General features: G+C 38.7%; 1 protein-coding gene across 2 annotated transcripts; it reads right to left on the reverse strand.

Moving 5' to 3' along the window:
- Window positions 1-532: 532 nt before the first annotated feature.
- On the reverse strand, window positions 533-12188 carry LOC139151091 (sulfotransferase 1A1-like). Of its 2 annotated transcripts, none has more exons than XM_070723627.1 (6): window positions 12033-12188; window positions 4120-4382; window positions 3365-3533; window positions 2111-2205; window positions 1788-1977; window positions 533-1192 (listed from the first exon to the last, which is right to left on the reverse strand). In XM_070723627.1, exons 1-6 carry the CDS (start codon window positions 12175-12177, stop codon window positions 1080-1082), a joined length of 975 nt encoding a protein of 324 aa, XP_070579728.1. In that variant the 5' UTR covers window positions 12178-12188; the 3' UTR covers window positions 533-1079. The 2 variants fall into 2 exon arrangements, with proteins under 2 accessions (XP_070579728.1, XP_070579729.1); XM_070723628.1 differs by lacking the exon at window positions 12033-12188 and adding an exon at window positions 6485-6627 and having other exon boundaries at window positions 891-1192.
- Between the last annotated feature and the right edge of the window lie 4470 nt (window positions 12189-16658).

Raw genomic sequence — 16658 nt, forward strand, 5'->3', positions numbered from 1 at the left:
ATGGATAAAAATTCGGCATTGAAGCTGATATTTAGAACAACATAAAGCGATTTGCGGACGTGTAAAATTAAAATCCGAATCATATTAGAATGTGTTCAAATTCAGCAATATACAGTAGTGCTTCAGCAATTAAGCCAGAGTAGCAAATTAATTCCATTCTTACCTCCAATCAGTGTTTTTAGCAGAATGGGGTTTATTGCAAATCCAAATGTTTGCAAATATCATCAACGAGACTTTATGTGACACACGGTACACATCTCTCCATTGACACAGTGATTCAAGATCATTCTAGACAGTATCCACACGCAGCAATGGGTGCAAGTAACCTGGCCGGTATAAGAAAACTGGTATACCCTCTATGTACCATATTCAACAAGGTTCTAAGTATGGACGCTTTTGACTTTCAAAAATATAGACTTGTTGCATGGCTTTCACTGAATACCAAAACTTATATATTTACATTCGCGACGCAAGTTTTGCTGAACATTAAGATCAACTGCATCCCATACTTTTTAGTTTTTTTCAACTTGCGTAAGTTTTATTTTTTCTACTTTATTCACATTTTCTCATGTTACAAGACTTTCAATAGGAACTTCTTTCCGTAATTAAATAAGTAATCCCGAAATAAAAATTAGTATCTATAGATTTTGCGATACAATGACGATCTCGTGAGGTAACACTGTCTCGACTTTGACGGAAAGACTTACTCTAAACTTTCGTTCAAATTTTCCATTTTAAAACTTAAAGAACTCCCTTCAGAAAGAAAGAATAAAATAAAAATAGGGGTCACCGTGCATAATTTAGTACCAGAGAAACAATTTATCCAATAGTTTCCAACACTTGAAATGGCCACTTTTATCTCTATGCAAATGTAAATTTTACGGTTTTCACAAATATAAGCTGATGAAAACTATATGAGCTTGAAAATGAGCCCCAACTAGTGGTAAGACCAAAAAAGGTATTGTAAAATTAAGAGAGTCCGAATATCTATCCACAATGTGCATTGCAATCATTAGGGTATTCCTTCAAAGGTGAAAGCAATGTTTTACTGTAAATAAGCACTTTATATACATTTCTCATTAAAGTTCAAAGGTCATCTCTAAATCGCTGTCCTTCATCCATTCCCTGTAATGCCTATCAAACATTTCGTTCTGCGCCACTGTGAAGTAGTTCTTCCAACCGCCGGCTCCACCTGTAAATGATTGATTCAAGAAACGTTATATAGACGAGAGAGCAATGGCAGTAGCCTAAGCTATGGTTGAGCTCTTTTTGGCTGCTACTAGCCGTACTAGTATATGAGTATATGCATTGGATGTATATATGCGCGGTCAGGCAGCCAGTCAGCCAGCCAGGCAGACAGACAGCCAGGCAGCCAGACAGGCAGACAGACAGCCAGGCAGACAGACAGACAGACAGACCTGTCAGACAGACAGGTCAATAGATAGACAGACAGACAGACAGATAGATAGATAGATAGATAGATAGATAGATAGATAGATAGATAGATAGATAGATAGATAGATAGATAGATAGATAGATAGATAGATAGATAGATAGATAGATAGATAGATAGATAGATAGATAGATAGATAGATAGATAGATAGCTGGAATAGATACACAGATAGACGAATATATAGGTACAGACAGACTGAGAGAAAAATGGGCATATAGATAGATATGTAAAAGCCTTGAAGTTACTGCAGTCACTGGCAGAAGATCAACTTAAGGTGAAAGTATCCAGATGTCCTGCACCATGTCATTGTAACTCACGCAACAAAATACTCACCCTTCCTAACAAAAGGAGATGTTTCTTCACTTTTACCGCCAAGGATCTTCTCGCAGTAGTCCCCCTTAAGTGCCACTCGGTTTTTCTTCATAGTTTTGAAACTGCAATGGTTGCTTATTTTCTCCACCGCGCTGGTAGATAATTCCGCCGATAGAAACTCAGATATCTGACGTAGGGATGCCTTGATATCCTGAAAATATATAAAAAGAAAAATACGGGATTGCTTTTTTTACGATTTTCCCATGACATAAAAAATGCTACAGTTCTCGAATTCTTGTATTACAAATAAAGACACTGTACTAGAATTGTGTCGCAACACTTACTTGGAGCATATCCTCGTACTTCAAGAATAACACATTTCCTTCGTGTCTTCTGTTCCACCATTCCAGCACGTGTTCATGCCATTTGCTGCCGTCGTCTGTGAGGTAAAGGGAAAATCCGTTGTGTGATCTGTGCAACGAGAGTTTATCGCGTAATTACCCCACAGGGGACTCAGGCGTCCCCGATGTTGTACGTGGCGAATGACAATAAAGGATAATTAATGACGTCACACTCCCTCCCATCACCGTGACGGCAGGTTTGTTCTTGTTCATGCTTTTTAAAATTTCGTTGTCCTTGCAATTTTACGTGCTTGATAATTCTCTTGCTTTCTATCATGTATAAAAATGATTATTTTCATTAACTTATTTTACAGACATCGTACAGCAACCACTTGCTCGCCGCCATTGACATACAAGCGTTATTTCACTACTAAGATATTGGCGACAACGTAAATGACGATGTTAGAATTCCATTTTGGGGATGCAGATACAGACACTAAACTAATTTCGTGCTATGCTCTATCATGTCTATGCAGGAGAGCATGAAAGGCGCGTGAGACGCCGGTGTCTCGGCCGCCACAAATCTGAATTAGGCCTAAAATAAGACCGAGGGATTTGCCCCTTTTTACGTTTCTTTCTGTGTACTCCGTTTTAGGCTGGGCTTCCCCTCCCTGAGCAGCAAACCCAAAGCCATACAACATTGTACAACACGAAGACCGAGCACATCTACATCTGATTTCCATAAGATCGGGCCGCCTCTGCCCCTCGATATACATATATCAGCCATTCTTCTTTGTCGAACACATCGCGAGGACAAATTATTTTCATAATCTATTTGTTTCAGTAAGGGACCGTTCAGTTTTTACGGCCTGGGGGGCGGCAAATCTTGTCGCCGGTAAGGGTCGATCATGGCCATGGCAGAAAGTGAACTTTATTGTAGGTATTATGTTTTTGAAAATGTGGTGACCCCCCCCCCTTTCCTACCAGTGAAAAAGCGATGACCCCCCCCCCCCCTTCGCGGATTCCAAAATTACGATGACCCCCCCTGGATTTTGCCGCCCCCTCGGCCGTAAAAACTGAACGGTCCCTAAGATTTGACGATCAAAATCCTTGGTGCGCCTGTCATATACGTTTCATCTTCCATAACTGACGGCTCATGATCTTGACATTTGCGCTTCCCCATGGCACAGCCAATGAGGTTCAAATCAACACCTTCACAACCCAACGGGAAAAAGCGTATTCATTTTTTTTACTAACATACAACAGTTTGAGTACGATATTCGGCCTCTAAGAAGTCGTGTAAAAGGTCATTGAAGTCTCCATATGGTTCGGAAGATCTGCAACCCAGGCCCTTCTCCATAAGCATCTTACTGAAGTAATAAGTAGACACGGCGATGTCTTTGGGGTTCCGGGCGACGTAGATAACCTACGATTGGAAAATAATAACAGTAAATATAATACGAGAATTTAGAGAATCATTGTCTGGCGTTTGTGGTGCATCCACAGCAACATGCAGAGAAACCTAGCTTTTATTTTTCATGATCATTTCGGATCATAAATTTGACAAATATGGGCGCCATCGAAACGAATAGACCGGAAAAAACCGACACTATATATAGTGCCAATAACAAGTCAAGCGGGTGACCGAAAGTTTGGATGAATTTATCACATCCATAAACCACGTGAGAGGACACACAACATCCGACAGGAAATCGGTGATAGACCATTGTATTGTTGGGTATTGGTATCTTTCTTTCCTTTCCTCTCCAAACTTTTATTTTCGGATTCGCATGACTTGCAGATTGTGTTCACCACTTTCACATCCTTCATTCGGTCGATCTGCACTTACATATTTTCTATAGCTGCATGCATGGCTGAATTTTTTCCCGCACTTTTGCTCCAAATATTTTTTTATCCATTTGTGACCACCACCTTCCGAGATCTAATGGCTCATAAAAGAAAAATGGTACCCACGAAAATCGCATTCACGCCCTCATACTCCCGAATAGTACCTTAGCTCGCTTTTCCTCGATTCCTCTCGGTAAAAATTCACGTCTCAAGTGGGTGCAGATAGTTCTTGGTGGCTTTAAGTCGTCAAGGCTGAACCCTTTTGGTACGTTGAAATTTGATTGGATTTGCTTTACACGTTCATCGTCGTCTGAGGACAAGGCAAACTCCAAATAAGGTACTCTGACGTCAGCCGGGGTGTCTTTGATTTCGTCGATATTGCCGCCATTGAGAATGAACGGCACGATCTCCTTCATCCACGTTGTACCTACAGAGAAAAGCGTTGTCACAAGACTTGCATTATTTCATAAAATAGCTGTAATTTTTGATAACATTTTTATAAAATTTGTCTTGGTAAACAGGTAAATTTTCTTTTTTTCTGCTACCTAAATTTGTACATTGGTGTACACAAGCATTAGTTGTGCAAACCACAGACAAGGGGAAAAAGAAAACTCATTATCTGTTGGCAAACGCAGTGTGCAATGTGAAATGTTAATATTGATATTCAAGTCCGGACAAAAAACGCACATTTCAACACTGAGGAACATTGAGCATTCAAATATTCAGTGTAGCTTGGCACTGACAAGTTGAATACAGAGCCTTCCGACTTGGTTTCGTGAGTTCAACACGAAAAAGCATTTGACACCCAGAACAATATGATGGAAATCACATAGACAGCCGTTCTTGCAGTCTATGGGTTGATGTAGATATATGAGGGATTTCATTCACTACTGTATGTCCAGCACGAAAATAAATAAAAAATGTAAAACAATGAAACAGAAAATCAAGTCCACCATCCAAGGAATTTATTTTGCTGATAGATTAGTTTGTTGTGGCTGACATCCTGAATAAGATTTCTTCAAAGTGTGATTAAGTTTGCAAATTTTTATGTTTAAGGCAATTTTGTTTCATTTTTTGTCAAATTATTTTTTCTCAGAAACTACTCGTAGGATGAATATGAAATTTGGTGTACATGATCCTGATGCGATCATAGCTTAATTTATTCAAATTGTGGCAATTTGCGTGATTGTATTTTGAGGTTAATTTTTGCCATTTTTGGGGGCGGGTCAAAAGAGCTCATGAGCGAAACTTGGTTTGGCAGTTATGAGTTAGAAAAAACGAGGTTATCGGGCAGTCATGTTGGGGCAACTTAGGAAAACATTGGTATTTAGGTGAATTTTGTCTGTATTTCTGGTCATTGTAAGTCCCTTTAAGCCAGGCTATCGAATAGTGTTGGCAGAATATAAATTGGATGCGTAAACAAATCATTCGCACTAGCAGCTTTTTCACGGATTCGGTAGCTCGTCTATGTAATATTACATTGCTCTTGTGGTGGGCAAAACATTGTCCAAGTCAAAATCAGCACACAAATGACCATAATAACAGCCATGGACCCACAGATAGCATACTGCTGGTAAAAACACTAGTTATGCAAATAGAGGCCGTGCCAGAATGTCACTGTTGTACGGCGATTTTCAGGGGCGTGGAGTACGGTTTTATTTACGTACGTAGATCGGACTAACTTCGGAAAGGGCAAAAAATCGACCAAGCAAAGCTTTTTTGAAGTGCATGTCCTGTACCCTAACGTCGATTATCTCACGAAAACGGGCAATAACTTAAGGCGGAAGCGAATATGATCGTGTCCATGGGTCACTATAGGAGTGACCTCGTTCGGCTAAAAGGTCATTTCAAGACCACTTTCACATATTAAAACAGTTTGTTCGTGTGCACGTAATGTTTGATGTAAATGCTCACTTTTACAATTTCATCCAGACGAGAATTCATTGTGAACAGGAAGATTCATGGGTAAGTAGAAGAAAGTCACTGTTTAGTTGGACACAAAGAATGAAAATATTCACCTAACGTATGAAATGGCATGTGGGAAATAAGGAGTTATTAGTCATTAAAAAGTCTTGTTTATGTTTGTGATAAATTTATAGTATGAACTTGGTTCATAATAAGTATAGCATTCTGTCGTTATCGTATACTCACCATTTGGAAAGATTGTGAAGGCAATACTGTGACCTCGCGTTACTGTGCAATGCTACAACTACGTCTAGTCTATTTCCGATGATCTGAGCCACAACCGCGCGAATTTAGCGCAAATATTGAACATTCAGGATTCTACAGTTGAGTAAAATATTGGTTTACAAAGATGACAGAAAGATTGAAGTTTTAGCAACGATATTCATATTTACAAACGTATTAATAACATAAAACAGCTTTGAAACTTTTGTTATGACGAATAATGCCTCTATACTGTAAAGTGTACAGGCTACGTCACAGTGAAAGCTTTTCTACATTGGCGGAAAATCATCACCAACTCCATCGACTTGATCAAAGGGAGCACACAAAATGTCTCATCAGTACCTGATTTCGGGTATGTAATCAAGAAAACATCATCGGGGCTGACCTCAAAACTTTTAATTTTGTCCAGGGACAGTCGTTTCCCGCAGCTAGAAATCGTTTCAGCGTCCACCATGATCTCACATGTGCGCGACTTTCCGAATTGAGATTCGCTTTCAAGGTGACAACACGTCCTGTGCACGTATTTCGTTACGCTATGACTCATATAGAAAAACTGACAGGGACAACTTGACCATTAAGGAAAAAGTGAGTACGAGAGTTAACTGTACAGTTCATGTAGGCCTATAGTTCTAGTGCAAAACGTACACTTACAGGGTTTTCAGTAGAATTTTTCAGGAGGAGAAAGGCCAGGCAAATAGGCCCGACTAAGAGATAATGATTGCCCCCGTTTCGTTCTGAAATTTTGAAAAAAAATTGATTCCCGCAGGTGCAATGTGAACAGAGTACTGTGGAACATAAACATTGTCCAGTCTTCTCAGCATGGTTATGTTGGCGTAGCAAACTAGTAGTTTCGAGGGAGTGTCTCTGCCGAAGAAGCACCTTCGGCTACCGAAGTTGCCCAAAGACGAGAATATATTTCTCGCGTCCCTTTAATACTCTAGAAAATTTCACTCATCGTATTTTATTGAAGAAAACACCAGTGCCATTAATAACTTGATCTGATTTAAATCACTTTCCTTCGCAAAGCTTAGTCCACATTCACTCATTGGCATAATGCTATACGAAACATGTTTCTGCCAGGGGATGCATGTTTTCTTCTCACTTCTCTAAGAGCATTTAATATTAATAATTTTGCGATGTATTAGTCAAAATAACCACATAGCAGCGTACTTTAGTCAACCTTCGTACACATTTGTCACCAGCGGGGCAGACCCGTTCACTTTGAAGTGTGTCGTCTGCCTGTGCTATAGTTTTAATGTTAGAAGTAGCAGTGACTCAAAGACATTAAAATTTCTGTCTCTTGGCAACCGTCAATCCGGGAAGGACCTTGTCAAGTGTCGTGCCACAGAGATCTCTAACGCATTGTACTATTATTTTTGGGGTCGGCCGAGGGTGTGAGGGGCTGTTATCTATACCCTGGACTGCGCTGGCTTGACCTTGCCGACAAAAAGCCATGTTGAGAAACGGAATCGATTGATTACAATTTCTGATTTAGAAAATCCGAACGTTTTGTGGTTTTAATAATTGTTCGGAATGATTTAGAAAAATTCAAACGTACGTATTCAAATATATGAATCAAATTTAATCATCATTTGAGCCAAGCAGAATGAAGTGAGCTCATCGCTTGGAATTCGCTAAAAAATGATTGCTACTTTTCAGAGAAAAGAAACAAGCTAAAAATGAGAAAAAAAATCTGAAAATCTAAATATTCAATTTTATGCTCGTTTTGATAAACTCAATATCGACATACCTATCAGGCTACGTATTTCATTTCAGAGGCATAAGACAAGTGGTATCAGATGACACAGTGTTTTGACAACAAATGAGAAAATTAGCCCAAAAATGCATATGCATATTTGACCATTATTTCTTTAAATCTGATTGACGTCATTTCACGGAACTTTGGCAGCAAATTAGATTGCTATTTGATAAACCATTTCAGAAGAAACAAAAATTGAGGAAAATTTAGCAAAATATAAAAGAAATTGTCAAAAATTTAAATATGCAAATTAAATGCTAATTTTAATGTATTTTAATGAGGGCATCCTTTGAAAGCTACATAACAAATTTGAAAACTATCTGACCAGCGGTATCTTTACACTGATGTTCGACAAAAAATGAGAAAACTAGCCCAAAACTCTGCATATGCATATTTTATCTCCATTTGAACAAAATAGAACAACAGCTCCGCGTCTCTGTCAGCGGAGCCAAAATGTGGACATAGTTCATGCAGCAAAACCACATTTCTGTAATGGCTGGACTGAGGTAAAACACGTGATAGATTCATCTGTCAAAGGGGTCGTCTTGACTTGGTAAGGGCCTGTATCACCCCAATATGTAATAATTAACCCAATATGTAACACTAACCCAATATGCAATAACTTTTAACCCAACATGTAATACTAACGCAATATGTAATAACACTTAACCCAATATGTAATACTAACCCAATATGTAATAACACTCAACCCAATATGTAATACTAACCCAATATGTAATAACACTTAACCCAATATGTAATACTAACCCAATATGTAATAACACTTAACCCAATATGTAATAAAATTAACTTGGGATATAATACTAAGCATAACAATGCAAAAAAATGCCTAACAACCATCAACTCATCCCTGTGTGGCCAAAACACTTCAAAACTGTAGATGAAAGCGCCGACAATTATTGAGATCAGTAAACTTGCTAAAAAGCTAGGAACGCCCACGTACCATAATCAAGCCGTCGGCGAGCATTTAAATTTTAATTTTAATTGTTCCTTAATTTTCATACAGCGTAAAATACCTGAAAACACACACATTTCTTATAATCATTTAGCAATAATTTCATGACGGAATGAAAAGTTTCACCAACATTCTAGTTCCTGACCACACGACAATCAGAAAATAACAGCAATGGTTCAAATTTTTTACTTGTTTGTTTACATTCGGAACGCTTATGGCTGTCAATATTCATAAAACCAAACACAATTTATGGTAAATATGAAAGCGACTACCGATATATTAATATGATGTGTAATATCACAATATTATGGGCAAATTAACGGGAATATTATCCTGACATAAATGTTTCCACGGATTAATAAAGAGAAGAAACTATACATGGTAGCTCTGAAAGGCTGAAGTGACCAACTTCGATTGAATGATAATACCGGCCTTTCGTATATAAGTCTTACTTTATTGGATAAAAAGAAAAATTCATTGAACTATTTTTGGTATTCTCCAATATGTAAGAAAGTCCCCATAGAGAATGCATGGAAGTGTTATTACATATTGGGTTAACCCAATATATAATAAAGTCCCCATAGAGAATGGATGGACGTTTTATTACATATTGGGTTAACCCAATATGTAATAATGTCCCCATAGAGAATGCATGGAAGTGTTAATACATATTGGGTTAACCCAATATGTAATAAAGTCCATATAGAGAACGCATGGAAGTTTTATTACATATTGGGTTAACCCAATATGTAATAAAGTCCCCATAGAGAATGCATGGACGTTTTATTACATATTGGGTAAACCCAATATTACATATTGGGTAAACCCAATATGTAATAAAGTCCCCATAGAGAATGCATGGACGTTTTATTACATATTGGGTTAACCCAATATGTAATAAAGTCCCCATAGAGAATGCATGGAAGTTTTATTACATATAGAGCCGATGTGTGGAGTTGCCCTAATTTCCCTTTATATCTTACATATTGGGTTAGCATTACATATTGGGTAAAAAAACTCGAAAAACCTTTGAAAAATTATCAAATTTTAGAAATGCTGCAGGTTGTGAAGGGGCTTAATCATGGTTGCTATGCATATTTTAGTCTTATTTTGGTCAGTATTATATCCCAAATTCATTTTTATTACATAATGGGTAAAGTGTTTTTACATATTGGGTTAGTATTACATATTGGGTTAAGTTTTATTACATATTCGGTTAGTATTACATATTGGGTTAAAAGTTATTACATATTCGGTTAGTATTACATATTGGGTTAATTGTTATTACATATTGGGTTAGTATTACATACGCATGTGAAGGTTTAAGCATTCCGTCGATATCCGGAACAACAACCAAAAAGTCCGGTTTGATAATGCAAATACATTTTGCCCATATCGCTGAAATAGTTAAAAGGTTTCACGATAGCGGTTTTAACAACGGGGAAACTGAATTTTTTTTTGTCTCCATTTTATAACACTTTATCGTATAAAACCAAGATGCAATTTGTCATCGAATTGGTACTACAATCAACCAAACTGAAAAGATTGCTGAGCAATACAGGAAACATCATCTGGCAAAGAAAATCAAAATCTGAGAGAGCTGCCATATAAGTAATCAAAGTTGGCGGCATGAATTAAATAAACCAATACTCTCCTCAGACCAAACCGATTTCAAAGGCCGTTTACAGCAAATATTGTTAACAAAACCATGAAACCTGGGATTGGCTAAACACAGAGAAACAAGATTTATTTCTCGAAACAGCCCTTCACAATATGCTTTTCAAACACCGGAAAGCAGGCACCAATATCGACCCGAAATCTATTACAAAGTCCACGAAAAATAGACACAAAACTAAAAGTTCGGATGCCTAAAACAAACTAATCGTTGACAGATTAGTGCAACATTTACTGTTAACATAACGAGCACTAGCAACGCTCAAAATATGCCTAAAAATCCTTATAAGCGTCCAGAAACTTCGGTCGATGCTGGGTCATGTTAATTATAATATGACACCACACACCGGATCGCTCACTATAGAGTCAGTCAATAGTGGCTAACTCTCTCAATAACGAATCTGGCTTCTCCTCCTCGATGACGAGGATGACTTCATTACACAACCAAGCGGATGGGATACAAAACAAGAGAGCGACTGATGAAGGAACCCCATTTTGGTTCCGAAACACCGTTAAGACGAATCACTCTATCAACAAACCGGTTTACCGGGGACCCAGATCACATGACTAGGGTCAAAGCACTATCGATTCACCGGTGTCTCGCCATGTATTCCACACAAAATAAATGCAATGATCCTTTTATTCACCATAACGTAATAATAAACAATCTTGGTAGAGCCGATGTGTGGAGTTGCCCTCATTTTCCTTTATATCTTACATATTGGGTTAGCATTACATATTGGGTAAAAATAACTCGAAAAACCTTTGAAAAATTATCAAATTTTAGAAATGCTGCAGGTTGTGAAGGGGCTTGATCATGGTTGCTATGCATATTTTAGTCTTATTTTGGTCAGTATTATATCCCAAATTCATTTTTATTACATATTGGGTTAAGTGTTATTACATATTGGGTTAGTATTACATATTGGGTTAAGTGTTATTACATATTGGGTTAGTATTACATATTGGGTTAAGTGTTATTACATATTGGGTTAGTATTACATATTGGGTTAATTATTACATATTGGGGTGATACAAGGGCCGACTCGCAGCGATTTCGAAGCTGTTATCCAATTGGTTGGCAGAATCGTACCGTTATAATGAAATAATACAAATAAACTCCCTAAGTTGCTGTGAATAGTGACAATCGACCAATCAGATATAACCTTGCAAACACGCTGCGAGTCAGCCGCTTGGTAACGGTTGCAGGAGAGTGTGTTTTTAGTGAAACCAATGACAAGAATTTGAGACCTTAGGCCGGAAAAAACTTTCGGTCCCTTACAAACGCCACACCTGGATGAACTGACACATTATGTAACGCGGCGCCTTACATAAGCACCGTCAGTTTGCAGCTGCTTGAGAAGCAATGCCAGTGCGCTATGAAAAGCTCTACAAATACTCAGTGCAGTGGCATGCAGTAATCGCCTTTGATCTCGAGCATAGATATGCATAGTATGGTATGGTATGGTAATATGGTATACCTGATTTCGGGTACGTAATCAAGAAGACGTCATCACCTCTGACTTGGAAGTCTCTAATTTTGTCCAGGGACAGCCGAAGCCCAGACTTAGCGATCGTCTCCGCGTCCACCATGTCCTTTAGTTGCACAACAGTGGCCTTTGGCATAAGCCTTATCAATTAGCACACTTATCAATAAGTACACACTGCAGCCATGGGAGGATTCGTCGATTCTACGAGAGGTGACCGATCCCAGCACAAGGGCTACAACACAGACCTTGGGGGGGAGTCCAGAACTTTGGCTGATGGACATTTTTACAAAATGATAGAATATTTACAAAATGATAGACAGAAAAAAAGGTTAGTCGCGAGGGAAGAACACGCACGCTCTGTCTGTTCAATCCCACTCTGGCCATGCCATCCTGTCTCACAGTTCATTCCCAAAGGAATAGCATGCCAATGCAATTGCTCGTGCACCATACATGATGTTTCTTTTGACTTCTGTGAGAAAAACTCAACTAAAAAATTTAAGCAATCGTGTATAATATATACCATAGGGTAATTTGACAACCTTTGACTCATGACTATGCCAATATACATAAGTAAGGTGTTTATATTCATGAAATTTACGCTGAAAATCGCAGGATTCTTGAAGCCCAAAGTCGATTATTTAGTCGTAATATTGACATTGAATGAATTACCATCAAAACTGCTCGTTTATTTTTCAAAACTTCTTTACATATTTTGTTGGGCACCAGTCATAAATCTCTTAATACTGTTCGGCATGTTGCGTCTCAAACAATCCAGAATAGCTCATAATTGTCGGTGAAAATCCCGCATTCTGAAACTTTAGTGTCAGAAAGATATTTGAATAACGATTGCATCGGCTGACGACGGCTTTTTTTTTTGCATTTCTCGGATGAAGATTCCGAAAAATTTCAACTTGTAGAATAGAGAGACTGGAGAATATGTGTGCTGGAGTAGACATGAAAGGTGTATATAGGCATTTCACTGGTAGGCCCAAAAAAATAGGTATAAATTGTGCTGTTCCGATAACATGGTTTTCAAAAATAGGGATGATATGTCGGCATGATTTTTCTTCTAAAATATTGCACCACCAGGTCAAGATGGTTAAAATTAACGAAACACAATGTATTCCATGTCATGTGTTTTAACATAATACTGTACATTTGAAGGCTGTTGAAAACATAATACTGTAAAGTTGATTTTTGACAAAAGATGCTATAACATACCAAGCCAAGTGGGTGAAAATACGTCATTTTTTGGCTCAATACCGCTATTTACTGACTCAAGTTGGCTGATGGGGAAGACAGTTATTACTGTCTGGCAGGAAAAGGGTTAAATATCTTAATTCAGGGGTTCAGGACGATCAAACACTGGCCACAACATTTCCAGAAAAATGTATCATACATATGAAAGGAAAAAAATCATAAAAGACATCCTCGTTCAAGCAAAAGTAAAATGCCAAGTAACGAACGCGTGATTTTACGGGCTTTTTTCTTTTTTTTTTTTCCTACTTCCGTGTTTACGTAGCTCTAAAAAACTTAAGGGTCGGCAGGTAAAAAATAGGAGAGGTCGCGTAATCTGAACAGCACAATTTTTTTTGTTCGGCCTTAAACTGAGTAAGTTCCACTGCATTCATAGGTTTATCAATATTACAGTAAGAATTAATGCCGACTGGACCTGTGGAAAAGAATAGCAAAATAATTTTCATACCAGCAAATGATAAAAAATAGACGACGGTTTCTTTAAAAAAAATACACACTCGGAGCAGTGATAAGCACGGAAATCAAAAGATCTACAAGTGTCAACTCTCTGCGTATAAAAATAAAAGGGGGTCGTTGGAACTGCTCTCAAATGTCGCTATCGGGACCCCTACGGTCGATGTAAACACTGTATCCAAGCTACGTTGGCGATTGATGAAATTAAAACATGTTTGTCATAATGTACATCGTAAAATTTAAATGTCGCAGCTATGTTGCCATGATGCATCTATATATAGTGCATGAAATACATTGTTTGTAAACAAGAAAGTCGCACATGCGCAGTTCCTACGACCTCTTCCCTTTAAAGGTTGCATGAAAGTACGAGACCAATACGACCAAACATTGTATCTACTAGTATGTTGGCAACTGATAAAAGTTATAACATATTTATCAAACTGTTTACTGTAATATTTAAATTCTCTCTCTCTCTCTCTCTCTCTCTCTCTCTCTCTCGTTTTCCTGGAGTGAACAATAATATTGAGAAGGAATCCATTGATTCGGCGCTGTTCTATCTACTACGTTAACCGAGGGTGTTTGCTCGGAAAGGGACTCTCCCTCAGTGGACTATAGCACACCGACCAGGCCAAGTCGTGTGCGTGGACCGCTTCATGCTCTATTGCCACGCAGCATGTACAAATTATGATATAGGGATATGCGGCTAAGTGCGTCAAGTTCTACGACGCGTCGGGCAAAGACATCGGTGGTGTTCTTTCATCATGACAACGGGACGCTGCAAATGTTCTGTTTTGAGTGAATGTTGTGGCGTTGTCAGGCATTCTGTGTTCGTCGTTCCGATGTAAAGCATTACGCTGTAAGGATCTGACAGGAAAAGTTGCCAAAATGGGACTGAAACAAATCATTCTCACTCTCTTCATCTACGTGGTAAGGTTGATGTACAGTGTATTGCATTACCTACCTATCGTCGGGACAATTTTGACGATATTTGACAAGATTGTTGACTCGATCACTGCCCTCTTCAATGATTTGCGTCGTAACGTCGAAGTTGTGATGGATCACATCGAGGGAGTGGAGCGTTTCTGTTTCAGTGGATACACAGAAAGGACGAGGACAACTATCCATAAGAGTCTGAAAGTTGGCGTGTTCATGACATTTGTGGTGAGATGTGTGGTTTACAAGTTGCCCGTAGTAGGCTGTTGGCTTGCCAGTTTAGAAAGAGCGCTACTACGTCTGTTCCACATCGCAATAAATTCGTTCAGAGCAATTCAACCAATGTTGAGTTTCTTGAATCTCACACCTGACTTTCTCTGCAAAGAAATCGTCGAGAAATCAACTCGTCAGTCAACACATAGCCAAAGCAGAAACGACAGCAAGAGCAAATTGGATAGCATTGGCGGGAAATTAGAAGCGAACCAGTCAGGGAAAACAAAGCTCAACGTACAACCAGTTGAGAATCCAACGATTGTACCAATGTCATCAATGTCCATCGCTGAATCCTTCATTCGTACATCGCACTTGGCATACGCGATTCCTGACGCCTGCTTTAAACTCTGTGCACAGTATGCAAGAGGCTCTTTTGCCCGCACTGTCGGCGAAACCGTGGGAATTCCTGCTAACACTGAGGCCAAACAGGTGGATGGGATCACCAGTGAAATCAAGAAAGGCGAGGACAGAAGAATGTCAAAGATCAGCGACAAAGGATCTCGTAAGTCAATAGCTGAATCAGATGACCGCTATCACGACAGACTTGCAAAACTGGAGGAGGCAGTTACCCGTCGCTGCGACATACTTACAAAGATGGATTCTGAAATTGCCAACCGTCGTGATCAACTTGCCAAGTTAGACGCTGATATTGCTGACCGTTCTGACAAACTTGCCGATGACAAATACAGCCGATTCAGCAGACTGGAATCCATCAAGATAGCTTACCGCAGCGAAATGCTCAGAAAACAAATGTGTGCATCTGCGAAGACAAGCATCCATCGGCGGTTTTGAGAAGAAACACAGTTTGTTTCTGACTGCATGGATTAAATGCACAAAATATATATGGATAATCAGCATCTCCGATAACGAAAACAGGAGTGTGATGTTTAAAGTAAACAATACCGAGAGCCAAAGTTAGCTGATAACAACTGCCCTATAACTGAACTGATGATGGCTGGAAAGACAACGCTATCATCAAAACATTCTTCAAAGTTAATTAATTTGAAGACAGAAAATTGTCTTCATCAACACTGACCTATATAGAAAGACTAAATTTGTCACTGACAACCCGAAACGATTCCGACAGGGAACGAAGACACATGCTGCTGATACGAAAGTGTTGTGACTGTACACCTCAAGATCTTCAAATCCGATCCAGTGTAATAAGCAGACGTTGAAGTGTCATTGTACAACAAAGTACAAAACGTGTCCCAAAAGTCTGGGAAATGAACAATACACGTATTTTGAAAAGACGAAACGCTGACCCAGGAGAGGAATTTGAAGAAATCACATGGAAAATAATCAAGCATTTGCCAGTTTTCTGTTCACTTTGTTCAGATAATAAACTATGGATGCGAAGTCACCAAATGTTTGTGTTGTACTTGTTTGGTCGATGTGATGTTCGTTGGTTTTGAAACTGGCTCCGATGCTAAACTATAGGGCTAGAAGCTGTAACTTTGATAATTGTTTCACTATACATATTTGTTTTCGGAATGTCAACTATGTTCTTGTTCTACTCTCTCAGGCATGCTGAAACATCTATTAAGCTGGTAAAGTCAGCCTATACGAATAAAGACTGCATTTTTATTGTTGATAAGTGAATTGTAGCCGAACTAAAATTCACTTGTCAACAATAACAATGGTCAATGCTGTCTGTTCTTGCACAGTTTACTAGCTGAATACTACAGCACCAAATATTCC

This window comes from Ptychodera flava, chromosome 15 (assembly GCF_041260155.1).
Source record: "Ptychodera flava strain L36383 chromosome 15, AS_Pfla_20210202, whole genome shotgun sequence".
In the NCBI taxonomy this organism is placed as follows: domain Eukaryota; kingdom Metazoa; phylum Hemichordata; class Enteropneusta; family Ptychoderidae; genus Ptychodera; species Ptychodera flava.

Bases quoted from the DNA above. Each gene is read 5' to 3' on its own strand.
- LOC139151091 (XM_070723627.1), bottom strand. From the start codon at position 12,177: ATGCCAAAGGCCACTGTTGTGCAACTAAAGGACATGGTGGACGCGGAG. The intron at 1,978-2,110 runs GTAAGTGTTGCG...ATATATTTTCAG, and splicing joins AGTACGAGGATATGCTCCAA to GATATCAAGGCATCCCTACG. The intron at 1,193-1,787 runs GTGAGTATTTTG...AATCATTTACAG, and splicing joins ATCTCCTTTTGTTAGGAAGG to GTGGAGCCGGCGGTTGGAAG.